Consider the following 22,584-nt stretch of genomic DNA (forward strand, 5'->3'; position numbering starts at 1 on the left):
ACACTCCTGCCACGTCTTCTCATACTGCAGGCGGACACGCATCATACAGTCCCACCCCCACCCTTCCGGCGAAGTCGCTGTGATGGACGCCCCGGGGGTGTCTGTGCTTCCCTCCTGTGCCCCTCTGATTGTCCCCCTCTAACCTCATCACTCCCAGCTCAGCACCTTCCACTGGGTCCCCAGTGCCCTCAGGATAAAGTGCAACCTCCTCCACATGGCCACGCGGCCGGCACAGCCTGGCCCTGGGCATCTTCCGGCCTCCCTGCCACCTTCTCCTTTCCCCGAAGGCCCAGCTGTTTTGCCTCTGAGCCTCCCCATGTGCTGGTCTTCCTGCTTGAACAGCTCCCCTGACCCCTGGGCTTGGCTAACTCTTACTTGCCTTGCCGCTTTCAGCTGGATGATCACTTCGTTGGCAAGGTCTTGTGTGACCCTTAACCTGTGTCCCCAAATACATGCGGGTCACCTGCCCGCTCCCGCTGTAACGTCCTGCATGGTCTGACTTCTGCTCCAGCCTGGAAGCACCCAAGGGGCGATCCTCCCTGCTGGTTACCAGGGCCCAGTGCCACACCTGGCCCTAGGGGGTACCTGGTGAATGGCAGCCACTGCTATTATTTAGGGTCTCGGGGCTCTTGCCCCGGATATTATAATATAATATAACTGTAATACCTTTGGAATGATAAACCTGAGAGCCCTGGAGCAATGGTGAGTACTACTAACTGAGGTACTCAGCTCAAGTCCAGCCGTGACACTTCACTAGCTATGTGACCTTGGGCAGGGTACTTCACCTCTCTGTGCTTCCGAGTCCTTCTCTATCACAGGGGGACAATGACACCACTGACCTCACCAGGTTGCTGTGAGCCTCAAAGGAGATGGAAATATTATATACCTTCTAGAGCAAGGCTTGGAAAACTTTTTCTATAAAGGGCTAGATAGCAAATATTTCCAGCTTTGCAGGCCATAATGTCTCTGTCGCCACTCCTCATTTCTGCTGTTGTAAAGCAGAAGCAGCCAGAAACAACATGTAACAAATGAGCATAGCCATGTTCCAGTGTAACTAACTTGCAAACAGGCATTGGCCCAGGGACAGGAGTTTGAGAACCCTTGACTTACAGCATTTTTAAACACTACCATTTATTACTGAGCACTCTCCGTGAAAGCCAGGCACTGAATTATGCCTGGATCGCAGGATTGCATGTAATTCTCACATGAACCCCACAGGGTAGCTACCCTTATTGTTCCTCTTGAAATCCCTATTGTATGGAGGAGGAGTTTGAGGCCACGAGAAGCTGAGACTTCCCCAAGGTCGCAGAGCTGGGACAGCACAGAGCTGGGCGTCACACCCACCTCTCCCTGACTGTAAGACTTTAACCTCACATGCCCAGGGCCTGGCCCCTCACCTGTCCTCACAAAGGGTCATTGGAACTGTCCCTCTGGCTCCATGCTGGGTCAAGAGTCAGGGGTCAGAGTGTGTGGCTGGCAGGGCTGGGCAATGACTGCGAGGTGGTGGGAGGGAGGAGGAGCTCTGCCAGGCCGAGTCCTGGAGGGTGGATGTGAACCCCCTGGGCTCACTCTCCGTCTACATGCCTCCCTGCTTCCCCAGGACAGCCTTGCCACCCACTCCCGCGTTCACAAGAGACGCTCACGTAATCGGCTGACTGGCTGCTGGCGCTGCTACAAAGCTCCCACGGGAACAGAGCTGGAGAGACCTGAATGGGAGCCCCAGACCTCACTCACCGAGGTGCTTGTTCAGGGAGTTGAGAGAGGAACGCCATTCGGCCAGCTGAGCTCTGCTGTAGCCGGGAGGCAGAAGGTCACTGGGGAGGGAAGATGTGACAAGTCACCAAGCTTGAATAACCGTTCACTACCCGAACTGGCAGCACCTTCGAGGAACACGGCTCCAGAGTCGTATCGACCCAAATACCGAAGATACACAGTGACTCGCTGGGGGTTTCCTGGTGCTGAAAACATGCCCCATGGAAAGGCCTATTTAATATCCCTGAGTCTGTTACTTAGGAAATAAAACTGAATTTTTCTCAAGGGAAAAAACAAACGGTTCACGTCACGACCAAGGAAACCCCTTCTGGGAACCCAATCTGAGAAAACAATATAAAACGCATATGAAGTTTATGCATTAAGTCGGTCACTTAGCACTGTTTATAAACACACACACGAAATACATAAACAACCTCATATCCAACAATAGGGAATTGTCTAAATAAACTACACAGTGTGGCAGATGGAAAACGGTCACGCATCATTAGCTCCTCCCACTGCGAGGTGGGGTCTGTTTCTCATCCCCGGATCTGGGCTTGGCTGTGACACTGGCCTTGGCTGATGGGACATCAGCAACGTGACCCAGCGGAGGCTCGGAGGGGCTCAGGCATCCCGTTCACCCTGGTTTGCCGCCGGGAGCTCTTCTGCCGCCCCCGTGCCTGTGAGCCGGGTGAGCTCCTGGAGGCTGAGAGCGAGTGCAGAGAAGCCCCAGCTGTCCCAGACCCGGCTCCAGACGGGGGAGTGAGGCCGTCCTGGGCTACCCAGCCCCAGCCAAGCCCGCCCAGACCAGGGGCACTGCCCAGCTGGCCCACAGAATCAGGAGAAACAGGAAGTGTTGTTTAAGCCCCCATGTTTTGGGTGGTGTTTAAGGATGTAGAAAGATCTGTAAGGCTAGGGGGACTGTGTAGTTTATTATCCAAACCAGGGCGTTTTTGACAGTGAAAGTGCAGGGACTATTAATGATTATGCCAGGACAAGACGTGCACCCCAGGATGGTCTTGGGCACCCTACTTATGGCGGGACAGTAAAGAGCAACACTGTGTAGTACTAAATGCAGTGTGGTATCCTGGACCAGGTCCTGGAACAGGAAAAGGACATTAGTGGAAAAACTGGTAAAATCAGAAAAAGTCTGATATTTAGTTAATGGGAATGCATCAAAGTTACCTTCTTAGTTTTGACAAATGTCCAGTGATAATGGAAGATCACAACTTTAGAGGAAATTGGGTGAGGGGTATACAGGAATTCTTTGTGCTATTTTTGTAATTTTTCTGTAAATCTAACATAACTCCAAAATACAAATTGTATTTTTAAAATTTATTTTAAAATTATATGCATTTATACTTGTTGGGTCCGAGAAAATCAACAGGGATTCTCCCCGGCCTTTGGATAACTCCCTCTTGGGCCCTGAGAATCTTAGCAAGACTCCCCAGCCCTCTGCCACCATCGCCCACAAGCCTGCAGCAGGGCCTGTGCACGAGCAGAAGCAAGGCCCCCACTGGTCCAGGGCTCTGGGCTTTCCGGAGGAGGGACTCCCTGTGATCCCACGTGGGGCAGTTCCTGGGACAGCTCCTGGGCTTGGTTAGAAGGCTCCCTGGCTGCCTGACAGGTCCAGAAGAAATAGGTGGGTGTCTACACAGTGTGTTTTGTGACGCTGTCAAGACCTCCTTGCACAAACAAACCACAAACGCAAAGCTTCATCTTGACGCTCATGGGAATTCTATGATCGAGGCTTTGCAACTTGACCTTTAAGTTGCACGTTCAAGCCTTGTGTTCACAGTACGCGCTTCTGGACGCTGGAATTGTGCCCTGACCTCACCCTTTACGTACTCCCACGTAAGGAGCTGCTGGGTCCTGTAAACTTGCACTCATGCCTCTGATTTCACAGAGCCGCCCCACCTTTCTCCAGGCCAGCACACCTCACCCACCAGCTCCACACTCTGTCTGCACACACTGCCACCGCACGGTGTCTCCCAGCTGTGGTCGGAGCGTCGATGCCTGCATTTTCCCCCTGTGTTTAGCCCTGTCTCTCCCTCCATCAGGCAGGTAGCCAGCCAGCCCCACGTTCACAGCCTGGGCAGGGGGTGTGGTGGGGCAGAAAAGACAGCAGCCTAGAAATCTCTCTGGCTTTTGTTTTCAAAGTCTAAGTTCTTAGGAGAGCCTAGAGCATTGGTAAGGAGAAGGCGATTGTGGGAGTGGGCTGAGAGCCATGGGGAGGAGAACAATCCTGGGGACCAGGGCTTTCTCCTTGTCAATAGAAAGGGGCTGGGGGGGGAGGTGTGAACAGAACAGGATGGCGGGTGCCTGGCAGTGGCAGCTGGGTCCTGCTTCCTGGTGGCATCACGGGAGCAGCTGCAAGACCCAGTAGGGAAACGCTGCCTGGGCATGAGCACGCAGGCTCTCAGAGCAGCCTCCTCAAGAGTCCCGAGTCCAGCTGCTTGGAGGCAGCAGAAGTTGCCCAGAGGCACCTGGATGGACCAAACACTGACGACCAGACTCCTACCACCAGCCCCAGCGTCCAGTGAGACTCCATAACTTTCCCTCAATGGATGGGGCCCCAAGAAAGACAAACAGGGGCTCAGAGTCAGAAATGAGTGGAGTTACAGAAAACAACAAAAGTACTTTTCCTGGTGCTGAGATTTTTATCCACCTTGCTAATTTTACGCCTGCATGAAAACGTGGCTGCACACGGGGCAGGAGGCACTCACCCTGGGGGAGACCCTGTGGAGCTCTAATTGTCATTTGTATCCTAGGAGAACTTAGGCTCTGTGGTGGGGGGACAAGAAGAACCTGCACCCCAGGGTTACCAGGGTGGGAGGGGCCAGCGAGGGGCACAGGAAGAGGAGGAGTATCTCCCAGCACAGGAAGCATCTCCGCCTTGCAGGACCACGCAGGCTCCATCCTGCTGCTCAGAGCGGATGCTACAGGGTCCCCAGGCAGTGGGCTTCCAGGATCTAGAACATTTAGTGTGGCCCCTGCCAAAGAGCTTATTATGGGATCAGAGCCAGGTGGCCCCAGGTCTGAGGGGAATGTCCAGAGCCTCTAACAGGTCCCCTGTCTGACGGCAGCCGCCTCCTCACTGACCTCCAGCCTCCAGCCTCAGACCCTTCTAACACACCCTGCAAACTGCACAGCTGAGGGAGCCACTCTGCTGCCCTCAGGAGGAAGTCCCATCCCTCTTCCAATCCCCCCACCTCGCCCCTTGCCATTGCCTCCTTCCAAGTTTGGCACAGTCACACTAACCTTCTTTCTGTAGCAAATGTGTCACGTTCTTTGTTGTCATTGGGGCTGTAATATAGGCCCAGGTGGTCAGTCTAGGACCAGAGAACCAGAACATGGGCCCAGGTGGTCAGCCCAGGACCAGAGAACCGGGAGATGGCCTGGTCTGGGGGACACATCAGGAGAAAGGTCAGTGCTGAGAACTGTGCCACCCTCAGGCCCCCCCCCCCAAGGTGCCCTCGCCTGTGAGCCCTCCCACCGTACCAGATGGCGCAGAGATGCTCCAGCCGCTTGCGCTGCAGGGCCTCCTGGTTCTTCAGCATGCTCTCCAGCTCGTTCTTCACGGCTGGAGGAGCCTGGATCCTCTCACTGGCCATGAACTCACTGGTGTCCACACACGGTGGCGCCATGGAGAGGAGAGGAGGGAAAGGACAGGTAGGAGACAAGGGGTGAGACCCATGGTAAGAATGTTCAGAACCCCAGCACCCTCACACCACTCCCAGCCCTTCCTCCCCATCCTGGGCCTCTGGGACACAGAGGAAAGGAGGGAAGGGAGGGAGGGAGGGAGGGAGGGAGAAGTGGGGAGAGAAGAAGTGAGGGACTGCCAGTGAGGCTCTGGCACTAAGAGCAGGTGTGGGTCCTGACTGCCACCTGTGGCTCTGTGACCTTGGGCAAGTCACTCTCCTCCTCTGAAGCTCAGTTTCCTCTTCTGTAATGGAGCTAATGATAGTACCTTCCTCATCTGGTCCCTGTGAGGACCCAGCAAGACGGTACAAGCAAAACCCTTAGCGCCATAACTGGCTTGTGGGAAATGCCCAGTAAATGTCGGCTCCTGCCATCGCTGTGGATGATTACTGACGTTCGTAACAACCCCCCAGGTCCAGACCCAGACCCAGCACTTTCCATACAGCATCCTCTGGGTCATCACGGAAACCCATCACTGGTCCCTTACGGTACCCCTTTTACACTGGGAGAGAAAGGCTCCGAATGTTCAAGCGCTTGATCAAGGCCACAGGGAAAGCAGAGGTGGGGCCAGGTCCCGGCACACTTTCCTTCATCCCCAGTGTCAGACTCTGGCGCTCTCCATCCAGAAATGCAGATGCACAGGTGGGCCTCCCACCCGCAGACCCACAGCGCAGATGGACACTCTTTAGTGTCCTCAGACATCTTGGCCCAAGGCATCCCTTTCGCTAAAGAAAGTCTTACTTGTTGGCCAAAAGTTCCAGGACCCTTGTGTCAGTATTAACAAAAGTGCCCCCTGGCGGGGGAAGCGTGGGGCCCTCTCTTGGCATCCCTCCCATGGGTGGAAGTTGCTCCCAGAGGAAGAGGAGTACCCACGCCTGAGGGATGACTGTGCTCCTCGGCCCAGTAACTCAGGGCTACAGTGTTATGGCTCTCAGTGTTTAACTGGTTTTTTAAAAATAAATAAATTTGCTCCAAAAGCGGAGTGTTCATGCCATCAGGGACCAGCCACATATGGCTGTGATGAGAACCAGGACCCAATTACCAAATGAGGCTAAAGCTAGAACTTTCTTTGGCTGTCCTCCCAGTGGTCATCTCCTGGGCAGCCTTGGCATGGCAGTGGAGACAGTTCTTCATTATGTGGTACTGTTCTGCCATTTAGCATCCCCCCCCCCCTTAAATGAAAGCAGCCTCTCCCACGCCCCTAGGGACTAGAGCAGCCCCAAATGCCACCACACACTTCCCAAAGCCCTGCAGGCACAGCTCTGGGACAGGGCTGAGAATAGCCAAGCTTAGGGGGTAGAAATTCCAGTAACACTTTTCATTGGAACCTGAGGTTTGATGCCAGCTGTGCTTCTTAGCTGGTGGGGCCTTAGCAGGTATTTCCCAAACCTCCAATTCTGCAGCCATAAGACAAAGACAATGCTGTTTACAGCAGAGGGATTTTGTGAAATGAAATGAGATAAAGACACATGGAGCAAACAGCAACTGTCAGTTGTCACAACGGGTGAAATAAGCATAGGAACATCAACCAACCACACATAACAAGACACTGACTAACTCTGGTCCCTGAGTGGATCAAATGGATAGAAGTCAGTGACTCTAGCTTGTCTCAAGCTTAGAGCTCCCACTGCTGAGCCCTCTTTTCTCATCCTCCCAACAAGTCCTGGCCCCTGAGTATCATGGTCTCCACTTCGGGGACAGGGAGTTCCAGGTGCAGGGCTGAGTTAGCTCAGGAGGCTTCCTGCCTGGGCAGAGAAGAGGGAGTCTGTGCTCACTCCCTGTCCGTGCTCTGTCCAGGAGCCCAAGGCACACACCTGGGCTGGAGCCCAGCTGTGGTGCTGAACGCGGGACCCCCTTTCACTCCGTGTGCTGCCAGGAGGCCCACGGTCTGACAAGCCCAACTTTCCACACAGGACCTGGAAGTCCATGCAAGCAAAACGCGCCTCTGAGGAGCCAAAAGCAGCATCCTTTCACGCGACAGAGGAGTCAGGCTTAACTCTGACTTTGGAGACATCACAAACAACCTTGAATTTCTTGGTTTTTATCCCAAAGAAAGCAGCTGGGGGAGGCTAGGGTGTGGACAGGGAAGTAGTGGGGACAGAGCTAGGGGGCAGGCATGGTTCAGCAACAGGTACTGACAGGCAGCAGAAAAACAGACAAACAGACCAGGCGGAGCTGACTTATGAGGGTGCAAACTGCCCTGAGTCCGCGACAGCTGCAAGACGATGCAGGTGGAAAGCTCATCATTCCTGAGTCACCAGCCTCTGGGGCGTCTTGGGGTCCAGGCTCCCTCTCCCGTGGGCTGATCCACTGCACATGAAAACTACTCACCATGGCTTCTTTATTTATCAGCCTGTACATATTGGGCTGCATGAGACAGGAAGTTTTCTCTATGATTTCCACGTATTTCTTCAACACGCTTTTTAGCTAGAAATAAGAAGGCACCATAGTGAGTGACTCACTCTTTTCCTGGAGAACTAAAAGGAGACACATGAGGCCTCACAAATCGCACAAGTGAAAATCACCAACAGCCCATCTGCAGGCCGACTTGCCTTGTCTGCTCGGGAGAACTCAAGTGAGAGCAGGGTCTCATCCAGCTTCTTAATCCCCTGCTTCTGGAGGAGGAACTTCTTGGCCACCTGATCCCACAGCTCCAACAGGGTCTGTGTGAGAAGTCTGGGTCAGGCTGGGAGAACGGATGGCAGGGAGAGAAGGAGCAGGACCCAGTGGGGCAGGCCCGGCCATGAGGGGCCCCTACTTGGATGGTGTAGTCTTCGAGGTTGTCGTCGTTTTCCACCTTTCTGAAGAGGCTGTTGATGTCTTTGTCAGATTCAGCCAGCTGTTTAAGAAGAAGCGCTCCTGGCTCCAAGATGAGAGGTTCCATTTCCTAAAACAGGCCAGGAGGGCGACAGCTGTGGTATGAACACTGCCGGGGCAGGAGGGAGCCCCCTTGTACGAGGAAGTGCGAACCGTGGTCCTGTCTCAGAAATAATAATAATTATTATTTAAGATGAACTAATTAGTTCACAACTGGAGCACACAGGCAGCCACCACTTTGGGCACATGCCATGCGCCGGGCGCTTGACTCTCTGCTGAGCCCTCGTCCTCAGACGCACTCGGTCCTAATCACAGCCTGTGATGTAGGTGCTGGCATTAGGCCTGGCCCAAGGTTGAGGCTCTACAAATATTCGTTAAAGAAGTGGCCAACGAAAGAATTCCAAGTTTACTTCAGAAGAGGAGACGGAGGCTCTGTTAGGCCACGTGACCAAAGCAACAGAGCTCATGGGAGAAAGCAGAGTGCACATCCAGCTGGGAGGGCTCGGGACAGTTAGAGCTGGCAGGGGGTGCCTCCTTGGCGCTGTGAGTCCAGAGCCCACTCCGGGAATCTAGGGGAGCAACATGCGTCAGAGAAGACCCTGGAGAAAGCCGTGAGTGCATGCTGGGGCTCAGGGAGGACCCTGAAGGGCAAAAAAGGGTCTCATTTAGGGACATTCCAGGGACCATTGGGGTTGGAGATGAGGTCTCTGGAGAGAAACAGGGAGGCAAGTGAGGGTGGTGCCTCAGGGCCAGGCCGTTTGGCCCCTCACGAGTAGGACTGAGCAGGGAGATCAGAGGCTGGGCTTTGGCATCACATCCAGAGCCCAGCTCCCACTTGGCCCCTTACGTGCCAAGTCAGGCAGGACTTTCTCAGCCTCACCTGTAAAACAGGGGTGGTAACAGGGCTATGCTCCTAACAGGCACTCATAACAAGCCACTCAAACATGGCTACGACGGTTCTGTCTACACCCTGGTGAGCCACTGGACCTCCAGTGCAGTGACGAGCCCACCTTCAGAATGGCCCAGGAACAGAAGGGGAGAGAGGAGGAGGATTCTCACCATGCCAATCCGAGCGATCTCCTCCTTGAAGCTCCCCACAGTGCTCTGCCAGCCCTTCCTCTTATGGTCTCTTCGCCCCTGAAGGGTGATGGTGCTGGTCCTCTCAGGAACTGGGGGAGAACAACAGAGGTGAGGAGGGTGTCCTCGAGCTCCAGGGCGACAGGGGAGCCCCTGGGAAAAGGCAGCACAGGCAGAAAGTGCCTTGGTTCAGGAGATGGACCCCCAAAGCGGGCCAGCAGTGTCAGGGGCTTAAGGAAAAAGAGAAAAGATGAAGGTGATCCATAAATGCCACAGGGAACGAAGTCTCACATATACAGTTAAATGCTGGAAAAAGGTTCCGAAATGCTAATATATAGAATGGGACCATTTGTGGTTTTTTAAGTCTTGTAGAAGCAAATACCTGCGCAAATAAGAATAACCAACACTCACACAGCACTGACCGTGTACCAGGTGCTGTTCTAGCTCCATCCCTCCTCAGGATGGGCCCGGAGGCAGCTTCTGTGCTCAGGCCCTTTTTACAAGTGAGGACACTCAGGCATGGGGCCTGAGGAGCAAAGGCAGTCAGTGGCTGAGAGGGCTGTGGACGTGGGCCCTCTGCTCGAGGGTCTGTGATCTCTCCCTGTGCTCTGACGTCCCCTGAATCTCTGTGAGAAGCTGGGGGGGGGCACTCCAGGGAGGAGAAGGGGTGCTATTGTGGAGGGGAGTTATCACTTTCTGCTTACCTCCTTCCTTTGTTTTTCTACAGTTAGCATGTATTATTTGTAATCATAAAGAAAAAGAGTCTCCGTACTGGCATCAGAGCAAACCAGGACAATGTACGGTGAAGGAAGAAAATATAGACTGAGAAATCCAATGAAAAAAATTCACAGTCAGGTAAATCCTTTACCAACTGGTTTTGATCAGTAAATGACAACAGTGCATGCAGCCCCTTCCTCCTCTTCCAATTCCCTGCAAAGGAGAGAAGGCTCAGGAAGAAGGAGGAGAGAAGGCACAGGGGAGAAGGGTGAGGGGAGAAGGTCGAGGGGAGAAGGCTGAGGGGAGGAGGTCCCGAGGAGAAGGTCCAGGGCAGAAGGCCGATGGGAGAAGGCCAATGGGTGATGGCTGAGGGGAGAAGGTTCAGTGGAGACGGCTGAGGGCAGACTGTTCAGGGCAGAAGGCCGAGGTGAGATGGTCAAGTGCAGGAGTTCCAGGGGTGAAGGCCAAGGGGACAAGGTCCAGGGGGAGAAGTTCCAGGGGAGAGGTTCCAGGGGAGAAGGCTGAAGGGAGAAAGTCCAGGAGAGAAGGTCCCGCGGATTAGATCCAGGGGAGAAGGACAAGGCGATAAGGCCGATGGGCCAAAGCTGAGCGAGAAAGCCGAGGGGAGAAGGCTCCATGGTGAAGGCTGAGGGGAAGCGCAGGGGAGAAGGTCCCAGGGAGATGTCCTGGCAAAAAGGGTGAGTGGATAAGGCCAAGGGGAGAGGGTTCCCTATGTGGCTGAGCATAGGGACACAGTGGGAGCCTCAGCTGCTCCTACATCAGACCTCCCAGATTGTGTCCCCAGGGCTCAGTTTCTGGCCCAGCCCAGGCCTGCCCTCATGGCTGAATGGAGGCTCACCGATGGCGTCCATGAGGCCCCGGACTTCTCGGGCAGCAATGGTGCTCTCACTCTCTAGAGATTTTTCCTTCTTGTTTTTTTCCTTTTCCCTGAGGCACACACAGAGGAAAACAATAAACCTCCAGCCCCCTCACTCCCCCAGGGCAGCTCTGGCACAGGGGGAGTCTCCAGAGGGACCCTGGGCATTGGCAATAGCCCAGCCCACCTGATTCCTGAGAGCCCCCAGGCTATGGCTGTCTCTCAACCAACACTGCCCAGGTGTCTGCTGCCAGCAGATACTATGGTCCCTAGAGGAGAACCCGGGGCTGCCTCAGGGAGCTTGCTTCTGCTCTGGCGGCAAACCAAGTGTGGATGTGAGCAGGAGCCATTTTCCCCATGTGGAAACTGAGGACCAGAAGGGGCGTGAGCAGCCCGGGAAAGCCAGACCAGTGCTAAGCATTCGGTATGCTCCTTATTTGCTCCTTCAGCCACCCATCCTATGAGGCAGCTGGGGTCACCCCATTGTCTAGGACAGGGGAAGGGGGCTTGGAGAAGTCACAGTACAAAGCAGAGTAGGGCCTCCCAGACCCACACGTGATGCCAAGGTGCACGGTCCATGGGGTTTGGGTGTGGAAGGAGAGAGTTGGGATCCCAAACTATCTCAGCAGGGAGGACCAGGGTGGGTGAGCATGAGCGTAGCTTTGGAGGAAAAATCCCTGAATGCACCATCTGCAGAGCAAGCACCGCAGAAACGCAGCAGTTCTCAGAGACGCCTGCCATTCCTGGGGGCCCCCAGGCGCGCAGCCCTTTCCAGACATGTTCTTATGTAGTGCTCGCTGCAGACCTGGCAGCAAGGAAGACCGCAGGGCCCGGGCTGCAGTTGATGGGCCCAGGCTGGCTCTCCAGACATGGGGCTTCAGCCTTGTCAACCAAATGTCCCTGGACTAAGAGGCAGTCCCACTGGAGCCCAGGTGCCCGGACCACGGGAGCTGCTGTCGGCTCTGGCTTCTCGGCCACTTGCTCTGGGGACATGGGGGCTTGGCTTATGCTAGTGGTGATCCATCCCTGCCCTGGGCTCCTCTTCTTCCACCCAGAGGCCCCACCCTGCTTGAATTAATGCGCAAGTTGACTGCCTTTGGCTGGCCAAGTTCAAGAGGGGACAAGGTACCCCAGAGAGACACCGATGCTGATTAGTGACCTTAGTCATTTTGAGGGTGGCAGGGCCTGGCAGGTTACAAACACATCTGTGTTCCTGCCACAGGCCATAGGGAGCTATGTTCTGGATCTGTGTCCAGCACAGAGCTGGCCTTGTCTGTCTGTCCCAGGAAGCCAGCACAGCACAATGCCAGAACCCTCCATGAGAAGTGCCTTTCCCAAAACACTGTGCTGTGGGTGCCAAGAGCTCCTGGCTGATGCTGTCCCAGATGCTAAACCCTGGGGAAGAGGGGACTCTCGGGAGGCACAGAGAGATGTCGGTAGACCAGGGGCCTGAATGAGAACAGGTCAGCTGAGAGGAGGCTGGGACTCTTGTGGGAGCCAGAGCCACAGTCAGGCTGTGAGACCGTCCTCCTGGGCAGTGGGGTAGCATGGACAGGCCCCAGCTGTCCATGCCTCTGGATCCCTGCATTGGGCATCAGGGACATGGACTGGAGAACGCTGACCTCCAGTCTGGGCTAGGGTGGCCAGTGGGTTTTCCCACCTGTAGGTAGTTAAGGGCACTGAAGGTCAGAGTCTCAGGGGAGCTTTCCCTGGGAAAAGTCAAAGGGCAGGGCAGGGCAGAGACCTTTACCCAGCATGGGATCAATCCCTGCCCCAAAGGAGGAGGAAGGGTGGGAAAAGCAGGCAGAGGAGGACTGACTCCCCATCCCAGAGTCCTGGACCAGAGAGGGGTTCCTGGCTTGTGTGGGATGTGCAGAGCTGAAGGGAAGCCCAGCTCCAGCTACATTCTCCCAGGCGCTCCGAAGGATGGGACCCCTCATTTTTCTTTCCTTTCCTTTTTCCCCACTTGAGGAGTCTGAGCTCAGGGAGCTGAAATGGCATGCTCAGGAGTCTCAAGTTCAACTTCTAAACTTGGAAGTCAGAAGGAACTCCTCATCTCTCTGCCCCACCCCATCTGCCCCATCTCAGGGAAGGGTGCCTCCGCTCTGCACCTGAGCGCTCAGACCAGAGACCCAGGACCCTCAGGAGCCCTCTCCTCCCACCTAATCTGTCACCCAGTCCCGTGGCTTCTGCCTCCAAAATACACCTGAACTCCTCACTCTCCCTCTGCAGCCCCCAAGCTCACATGGACTGCGGTGGCCTCCTTGCTGGCCTCCCTGCCTCCATGCAGCTCCCACATCCCACACACAGCAGCCTGAAGGCCTTGAAAGCGCGGATCAGCTGTTCACTTCAATAAAGTCTGAAATACTGCCTGTGGCCTGCAAGCCTCTCCTCGCCTCATCTGCCGCCCCTCTCCCCAAGCCCACCGACTCTTCAGCCTTCTGGGAGTGGACCAAGCCTGTCCCGCCTCTGAGCCTCGCCCCATGCTTCCTTTCCCTCATCCTCTGGTCTCAGCTGAGGCCCCTCCTCAGAGAGCTTCCCTGACTTCTGTCCCACCGCCCCGCCCTTTGCATCAGAGCCTTTCCATCTTTGCGGGGATGTGCTTATTTATTTACTGTCAAGGCCTCAAGTTCCAGGAGGGTGGGATCCCCTGCCCGGTGCTGGCCCTAGGTGCTCAGTCAATAGCCACTGGTGGGGAGGGGAGGACGGGAGGGAGAAGCAGACGATCCTGTGTGGTCCTGCATGGTCAGTGTATGACCTCCCTCTTTCAGGGGAGGACACTGGGACTTCATTCCTACCTGGCACTCAGCTTGTGTGAGCTCTTTCTGAGTTTTTGAAGACTCTGATGCACCCCCAGTGTGTGGGGATATGGCCTCGACAGTAGGACCTACCTGTAGAGAACAGGGTTTTCCGTGACCCAGTCACTGGGTAGGCTGTGCACCCACTTCCACTGCTGAGGAGAGATCATCTCCCCTTCTGGAATATCCACCTTCTTTATTATTCCCCCACATGCCCAGCTGGGTGAGCAGTGTAGGATAGGTTGCCAAGAGACCAAAGAAAAGACCTGGAGACGGTGAACGAGACATATGGGTTTACTGGGGAGTTACTTACAGGGAAGGTCCAGTGGTGGCCGGCTGGACAGCAATGTGCACCCGCTACCACCCCCTGAGAGAAGCTTGCTTAAGTAGGCAGAGGAACAAAGGCTGTGTGCTTGCCACGGGGGACTGTCCTTGTATGACCTGCATTCCAAGGACCTGAGCACCCCTGCCCCAGAGCGCCTCTGTGTTCCCTCTGACCACGAGGGTCTTGGTGCTAACTCTCCCACGAGAAAGCAGCTGGGGTGGCCAAGCCCAGGAATGTTATCATCATGAGTGCTAGCATGCAGCCCAGACAAGGAGCCTCAAGGACACATGGTTTTAAAGGGGAATGCTGGCTAGTGCCCCTACACTCCACCCACCATGTGTCAGAATGGCCCTTACAATCTCATCGCACCAGTCTTCTGCAGTTCCCCTTGAGCCGGACACAGAGAGGAGCACTGTAGCCAGAAACTACAACAGCAATAGAAAGCATAACATGAAAATAAAAGAAGTAGTAAAAAAGCAAGGACAGCAAAGAAAACATGTCACAGGTGGAGGGGAGTAGGAATGGGAAAGTGGGCGGCACTCCTCCGCTCTCATGGGGCTCTCCAGTCAGAGGCGTTGGCAGCTTGGAGATGCCATGGTAACCCTGCCGTTGAAGGCACGCAGCTCGCTGCATGCCCAGCAGGTGGAGCGGTTTTGTATGCCAGCACCAGTGTGTGTCCATGCAGTGGTAAGGCTGGCTGACATTGTCCTAAGGATGAAAAGGAAGATGTTTAGAGGGGACTAGAACAGGGAGGTCATGACCATCCAACAAGGCACACCAGAGGGAAAGGATGAAAGTGCCTTGGGGAATTGGAGGTGTTACTGTGATATTCTGTTAGGTTTTTTAAATTAATTTTTGTATTGAGGTTATAATAGTTTACAAAATTGTGAAATTTCAGTTGTACATTATTATTTGTCAGTCACCATATAGGTGCGCCCCTTCATCCTTTGTGCCCACCCCCAACTTTCCTTCCCCCTGGTAACCACTAAACAGTTCTCTTTGTCTGTGTGTTTATCTTCCACATATGAGTGAAATCATATAGTGTTTGTCTTTGGCTTATTTTGCTTAACATAATACCCTTCAGGTCCATCCATGTTGTTGACTTTGTCTTTTTTATGGCTGAGTAGTGTTCCATTGTATATATATAGACCACATCTTCTTTATCCAATCATCAGTGGATGGGCACTTGGGTTGCTTCCACGTCTTGGCTATCGTGAATAATGCTGCAATTAACACAGGGGGGCATAAGTCTCTTTGTATCGTTGATTTTGAGTTCTTTGGATAAATATCCAGTAGTGGGATAGCTGGGTCTTATGGTAATTCTATTTTTAATTTTCTGAGAAATGACCATACTGTTTTCCACAATGGCTGCACCAGTTTGCATTCTCACCAGCAGTGTATGAGGGTTCCCTTTCCTCCACAACCTCTCCGACATTTGTTATGTTTTGTCTCGGTGATTATAGCCATTCTAACAGGTGTAAGGTGATATCTTAGTGTAGTTTTGATTTGCATTCCCCTGATGATTAGTGATGTTGAGCATCTTTTCATGTGCCTATTGGCCATCTGTATGTGATATCTTGTTTTAAGCCTGTCCCCTAAGGGGTTAAGAGACAGGGGCCCCACCTCTTAGTCCCAGGGCCAAGTGGCCATGTGGGTCCCAGTAGGGAGTTCTGTGGCGGAGGGAAAAGCAAGTTGTTCTGAGTGCCCATCTGTGGTTGTAGTTTCTTTCTTTGATTAGCCCTTGTCTGTAGATGTCACATCAGGTCCTTGTGTCAACATCTGGTATGTACTGGGTTGAGTGCATCTCATGATCATTTAGTTGATATATTGCAGTTGCCAGGTATCTTGTCTAGTGGGCTAGGGTCCTGTCTTCCGTCCTCAATTGTTGTTTCAGCAAGCCATTCATTTGTTCCACCAGCTCCATGGTCATGGGGCAGTTTGGCAGGTGAAAATGCAAAGGTATGTCGATTTGATCAGCCCACGCCTGTACCTGGTGGCCAGTAAAATGCATACCTTGGTCACCGTTGATGTCCATGGGAACACTGTAGGCAGCACAGAGGTGTCCCCAGGCCTCTCATGGTGGTCTTCTGTGTGGCCCTCTTGCTGGGATATGTCTGTAGCAGTCCTGTAGCTGTGTCCGCACTAGTTAGGGCATGCCTACAGCCATCAGAAAGAGGCAACAGCCCTGTGGAGTCCATCTGCCGGCATTGAGCAGGCTGGTTGCTTCTGGCAATTTGGCCTGTGTCCTGAGGAATGGCCCAGGGTCTCTGTAAGGAATAAGAAGGGCACACCTGACAGACCTGCACCGTAGTAGCATAGCGCAGCGGGAGGCCCCAGTCCTTGGCGACAGCCCACAGGGTCCTTTGTCCTTTGTGTCCGGTCTTCCTGTGTAGCCACCCTGCCACTCTTTTGGCTGGCACTTCTTCCAGGAGACAAATCTGAGCTGACTCATCTGCTTGTTGGTTTCCTGGTGGTGTTGTCACCTGGTGTGCAGACACATGGTACACTGTTATTGTCATTCCCAAGACCTGCTGCCAGATGTCATCCCAGAGCTCTGCCCCTGACAATGGGTGACCATTAATAGTCCACTTTTGTCATGCCCATTAGGCCATCCACAGGGTGAGCCCTGTATAGACTACCTGACTGTCCATGCACAGACATATTGGACCGGGCTCACAAGTCAACACCATCCAGGTGGCCCTCAGTTCAGCCCGTTGACTACTGTATCCAGAGCCAGGGTCCAACCACATGCTGCTGGTTGAAGGCTGGATGGTCCCCGCTGTCCACTGGGGGAGGTGGTTACCCCTTGCGGAGCCATCCGTCTACCAGGCCCCTGCTGGGATTGGTCCTCCTCCTTCCTGTACATTTGGCAGGGTTTCAGGCATGGGCACCTCATCTAACGGGCTTGTTTCTTCTGTGGTGTGTGTTACTGGCCCCAGGAGGGCATGTAGTTCTGCACTGAGGGGACTACTGGTGAGGGTCCCTCGGTGTTGTAAGTATGCACGCCACTTTGCCAATGTCTGTGTTTGGGCTGTTCCTGAGTGGGGCTTTTGGAAAGCATCCCTCAGCCACCTTGCAATGGGCAGATGACCGGCAGGGAATGGGTTATGGGCTCCACCTGCTGGAGGACGAGGTAAGCAGCACACAATTGTTCCAGGGCGCTATACTGGTTTTCAGCCCCTTTCCACAATTGGGACCAGAAGCCGAGGGGCACGGGTTTATTGCTTTGCCTCTGCCAGAGACCCCATCTGAACCCCTCTGGGTGACTGGAAACATCCAGTTCACACAGCTGTCCTTGTGTTAAAACACCCAAGGGCTGGATTTGTTTTACTGTCATTTAGGCTTGGGAGAAGGCCTCCTGCTTGGTGGTCCCCTAGTCCCAGATGATACCCTTTGGCACCAACTTTTAAAGAGGATGGACAGCCTGTGTCTTATCTATAACAGTAGCAGGAACCGCTTTTGTCTTACCCGACCAGATAACACCAAGTGTTCGACAGATAACCCAGACCCTTGTACTTTATTGTCGTTTACTACCCATTCTCGTTGGCATAGGTGGGCAGCAAGGGAGAGAGACGCTTCTTGAAGGTCTGAAAAAGACTCAGAGGTTAATATGACACCATCAATGTAATGAAACAAGGTAACCTCAGGGGGTTTTGTCCACCGGGCGGTGCTCCAGAAGCATGGCAGCAGAGTGAGGTGAGAAGTGATGGAAGTCATTGTGCTCATTTTCACCCCTGACAGCAAAATGCTCCTGTGGACCAGTACATTGTTATTTCCTCTTGTGGCTTCTGGTCCCGTGATACCTGAACCACCTGCACAGCGCTGCAGGCATGGGTCAAGGTCCTTTGGCCCTCCGTCCGGTCGAGGGGGCTAGGGCGTTCCCAGGCTGTCACTGTGGGCACTGTTAAAGCCACCAGAACAGTGTTTGGCTGTTTATCACTTTTTTCCCCTGAGGGGTGCTTGCCGCTCCCTGGGGCCATGGCAGCTGCACTGCAGACACTCTCTGAGCTTTGCTCAACCTCAGTCGTGTCACCAGAGAGCAGGGAGGGGCAGGGAGTCACGGCCACCTGCTGCTCAGGACTCAGCGTCCCGCTTCACTCAGCCTCCCTGCCAGCGCTGGGGTGCTGGACCACGCACTCACCGTGCTCTTCCTGTCCCCCACAGGCACTTTCCGCCCAAGGCCTGACGAGTCCCTGGCCTGCCCTCCCTCCGGTGCACACACTGGAGCCAGCGGCTCTGCCTGTGACTGCTTTACTCTTGATATTGAAACTCATTTATTTTAATCTCAACCAACTTGACCATACACCAAACTCCTCAGGATTTTACTTCCACAAACCTTCTGTCACTTGTTTTTAAAATTCAGAATTTTTTCCACGCCTTCTTCTCTTTTTATTCTTTTGTAGTAGCTTAGGACAAATTTATCTTTCTTAAAAAAACAAACAAAAATATCTCTGTTCTTTATACCTTTTTTACTGAAAACATACATTTTACTTGCCTTGTTTAGAGACTTTTTAGAAATATGTGTTTTCTCATAGAAAATTCCTCAGCGGGTACAAAACATATTTATCAATAAACTCAAGCATCTTTTACTTTCTTGGAAATAAGAAACCAGAGGCAGACAAATCTATGTTTAGTAATCAATTTCTAATATTTTATCTTGTTTGGTAAATGACCTAGATACTCAATGAATCTTGATCATTTAACTTAATTTACCAAAACTCTAAAGTTTCAAGTTACCAAAAAGATTTTGGAAGCTGTTTTTCAAGCATCTATACCATAAAACATAATTATTGTACCTGAAAACTCTTACCCATTTTTACCTAAATCATTTGTTCCCAACAATTATGTTTAGATTACTCACAAAAACTTTGTGTGACATAAAAGCAATTAGCCATCATCTTGGTTTTTTTTAAGTACATACACCATAACACGTAATTATTTTAAAAGTCCCCCCCAAATTGTTATCTTTTTCACATCTATTTAGTTCACCTGTTCCCCAATTCCACCAGTTCTGCAGCAGTGTAATCTCTCATGGTGGATGCATGTTCCCAACGGGTGGAGGCAGGTCCCTGGGATCCACCCCCGAGGGAGGGGCTGTTCAGACCTCTATCTTCTCATCAGATTCCCGGAGGTGTGTTGACAGAGCCTCGGTAGTTTTGGCTTCAACCAGCCATGTGTTCCTTTCTAATTTTAATTTCTCTTGTAGCTGTCTCACCTTTGCCTTAGCTTCCATTTCAGCTAGTCTTGCTAAGTGAACAGCGGCAAGGAGGGGCCATCCCACCACAGCAGTTACCTCCCAGGCTTCTGGTTTCTTTCTCTCAACATTTATCATGCCCAGGACTTCTCCTGCCTTCATTGCCAGCCATTCTACAGTGGGGAGGGGCTACTCCACAGCTGTAGCAATGGCCTGGGCTTCTCTCATGCCCAGGACTTTCCCCTAGGCCCTTCGGCATTTTGGGGGCACCCCTGTACTCACACAGTGGGCCCCATCCATCAAGGATGGTGACAACTGGCCCCCACAGGGAGGACACCAGCCAACCCAGTATTACCCCTACGGATTTCTCCTTCCCATCCCCGAAAGTCTCAGCACTCACTCAGTTTTCTTTGGTCTCCTGGCTGGCTCACCAAGTGTTCCGCCACACACCCAGCTGGGTGAGCAGTGTGGGATAGGTTGCTGAGAGACCAAAGAAAAGACTCAGAGACAGCAAATGAGACATATGGGTTTATTGGGAGTTACTTACAGGATAGGTCCAGTGGCGGCTGGCTGGACAGACAATGTGCACCCACTGCTGCCCTCTGAGAGGAGCTGGCTTAAGTATGCAGAGGAACAAAGGCTGAGTGCTTGCCAAGGGGACTGTTCCTGCGTGACCTGCATTCTAAGGACCAGAACCCCCCAGCCCTGGAGGGCCTCGGGGTTTCCTCAGACTTCGAGAGTCTTGGTGCTATCTCTCCCACGAGAAAGCAACTGGGTTAGCCAAGCCCAGGGCTGTTACCACCATGAGTGTTGGCATGTAGCCCAGACAAGGAGCCTCAGGGACACACAGTTTAGAGGGCATGTAAGCTAGTGCCCCTACATTCATCAAGGGCTTCCTGCCATTCTTCGGGGTCATGGAACACTCCAGAGCCCACTTCCTGGTGGCCGCCAGGGAGCGGACCAGCTGCACCTGAATCCACGGAAGATGTGGGTTGGGGGGGGTCAGAGCTGCAGGCTCCCTGCACCCTGAGGCTGACTGTGCAGTCTCAGAAGGTCACGTGGGGACCACGAGCAGGAAGGCGCTTTGCAGGGAGGCCTTCAACCCCAGGGCACACCCCCTGCGGGAGGGCTCTCCAGCCCAGAACAGTCATTCAGCTGCTCCCAGGAAGGCATCTTTTAAGAAATTTTAATGAAGACCAAGATGCTCATTCAGGCATTTTTTATAATCACAAGGAATTGTAAAAATGGAACTGTCCAATAACAGGGGACTGGTTGAGTAAACATGGTATGTCCCTTCAGTGGAATGTCAGGCATTTACTAAAAATGAGGCTTGGGAAGGATTTTTTTAGGACTTGGGAAAATGCTTATGATATGATATACCATCAAGCATATCAATTAAAAGCATAGAATAGAAATTATAACTAAAATTATACAGTATGAGCTCAAAATTTAAAATGTATAGAAAAACGACTGGAAGAAAATCTGCCAAATGTTAAGCATGGTGTGTTGCTTCCAGGAAGCAGGATCACGTGAGTAATCAGTTTCTTTGGTCTCTTTATGCTTTTATAATTTCCAAGCCTTCTACAGAGAGCACTATTTAGGGCTCAAAGTAGGAAGGAAAGTCCCTTTTAAATAAGCAGCACGGAATTTCAAAGGAAGGGTTTGAGTGTGTGTTTCTTTTAAGACATAATTTTGTCTGTGTAGTTCTTTATAGACAACAAGGCCATTCCAACAACCTATATGGTTGTCAAGAGGGCGTCACTTTAATACATTACGGGAAGTCCCAGGCAGCCACCAAATGTGGAGAAGTACATGAACGCCCAGTGACACAAGATACTGTTAACAGGGGAAAAGCAGGTTTCAAAACACTAGTATAGAATCAAACTCGGTTTTAAATAGAAAAATTAGAAATGCCTTAATGCATCGGAAAAAGACCCAGGGCATCCAATGGTTAATTCCGGCTATTTCTGAGTAATTTTAATTTAATTTAATTTAAAATTTTAATTTAAATTGTCTAACTTTCAAGAATAGACATTCTAATTTTGTATTCCTACATTTTAAGAACCAGTAAGAATTATTTTTAAAATCAAAGCAATTTCAAAGCCCTATTTCATTAGATTCCCAGGTAAGGGGCCTTCAGAGGGAGGGAAGTTTGGGGAGCAGAGGGAAGCGGGAAGCAGAAAGAGGGGGACAGAGGGGCAGGCCTACCTCAGCCTCGAAGATCTGCTGGTAGACATTCCCGCTGGGGACCTGAGTCACCTTCCCCACTGAGGACACCATGGCCGCCGGCTGGACGCCCCTGCCGGGAAGCCGTTGTCCAGGAATCATGTCTGGGTTTGGTCTCTATTGTGACCTGGAGGTTGAGAAACCAGGCTGAGACCCTCTGCTCGGGGCGCCTCTCTGGCCTCAGGGGTTTTTTTTTAAACAAAAAGCAAAACAACGGAGAGGGCGAAGAAGCGAAAAAGAAACAAACCTGAAGCAAGAACCGAACTCCTGGAGAAGCGGGCTCTGCCAGCCGCGCAGGGCGCACGCAGATCCGAGAGAGACTTTGGGGTGAACAACAATAAATGGTTATTGTTTTGTGCTTCACTCTCCCAGGCTCTTCTGGGAAAAGCCGACCCGCCCAAGGTGTCAGCTGGGGGGATTTCGACCCGGCCTTGGACCCCCAATCTGACGCGGAACACGATTCAAGAACGCCCCCAACCCATGCCCCTGGAGCAGACACGGTGTGTGTCGGGGTGGGGGGGGGGAGGGGCGGGGAGGGAGGGAGAAGACTGACTGTAGCCACGCTAATTAGGCACCTAGTGTGTGCTAAGAAGACCTGGCAAGTTCCTCTCGTGCGCCCTCTCCCCCAGCCCACCAAGGAGCGGGACAGCCGCTGGACATCCCATCGAAGCCCCGTCAAGCTCAGGGAGGCCCTGCGCGCAGGGGACCGCCTGGGCCCGCACCTGCCGAAAGCACCACGCAAGGCACCCAAGGCCTGTCCAGCCTCAACTGCAACAGGACACACTTGGTCTCCAAGGCAACTCGAGGGGAGGGAGCCCCGCGGCCCCGCCCTCGCTTCCTTCCCGCGGAGGGAGGGGAGCTGCCCTTGGCAACCGGGGCGCCCCGTGTCGGGAGTGGAGCAGCGAAACTCCTAGTCAACCCTTTACCGGTGCAGTTTCTCCTCTCTGCAAGGGGATACGTCAGGAGTCAGGAACGTCCAGAGCAACGCACTAAATATTCTGAAAACTAGGAGGGGACAGGGGATGTAGCTCTGAGCCACTGTGGTCGAGAAAATCCATCCTGTCTTTGCCTGGGTTAAAACCAACCTCTGCTGGAAGTA

General features: G+C 53.0%; 1 protein-coding gene across 1 annotated transcript in view; it reads right to left on the minus strand.

Annotated features, from left to right (window-relative positions):
• Positions 1-21,539, minus strand: part of LOC106829140 (coiled-coil domain-containing protein 180) — a 41,381-nt gene extending 19,842 nt beyond the window's left edge. The window contains 7 exon segments of the mRNA XM_070519666.1: positions 7,814-7,881; positions 8,007-8,117; positions 8,213-8,341; positions 9,331-9,440; positions 10,925-11,054; positions 20,140-20,229; positions 21,468-21,539. Of these exon segments, the coding sequence (XP_070375767.1) occupies positions 7,814-7,881; positions 8,007-8,117; positions 8,213-8,341; positions 9,331-9,440; positions 10,925-11,054; positions 20,140-20,229; positions 21,468-21,539 (710 nt within the window).
• Between the last annotated feature and the right edge of the window lie 1,045 nt (positions 21,540-22,584).

The sequence above is a fragment of the Equus asinus genome, chromosome 10 (assembly GCF_041296235.1).
Source record: "Equus asinus isolate D_3611 breed Donkey chromosome 10, EquAss-T2T_v2, whole genome shotgun sequence".
NCBI lineage: Eukaryota > Metazoa > Chordata > Mammalia > Perissodactyla > Equidae > Equus > Equus asinus.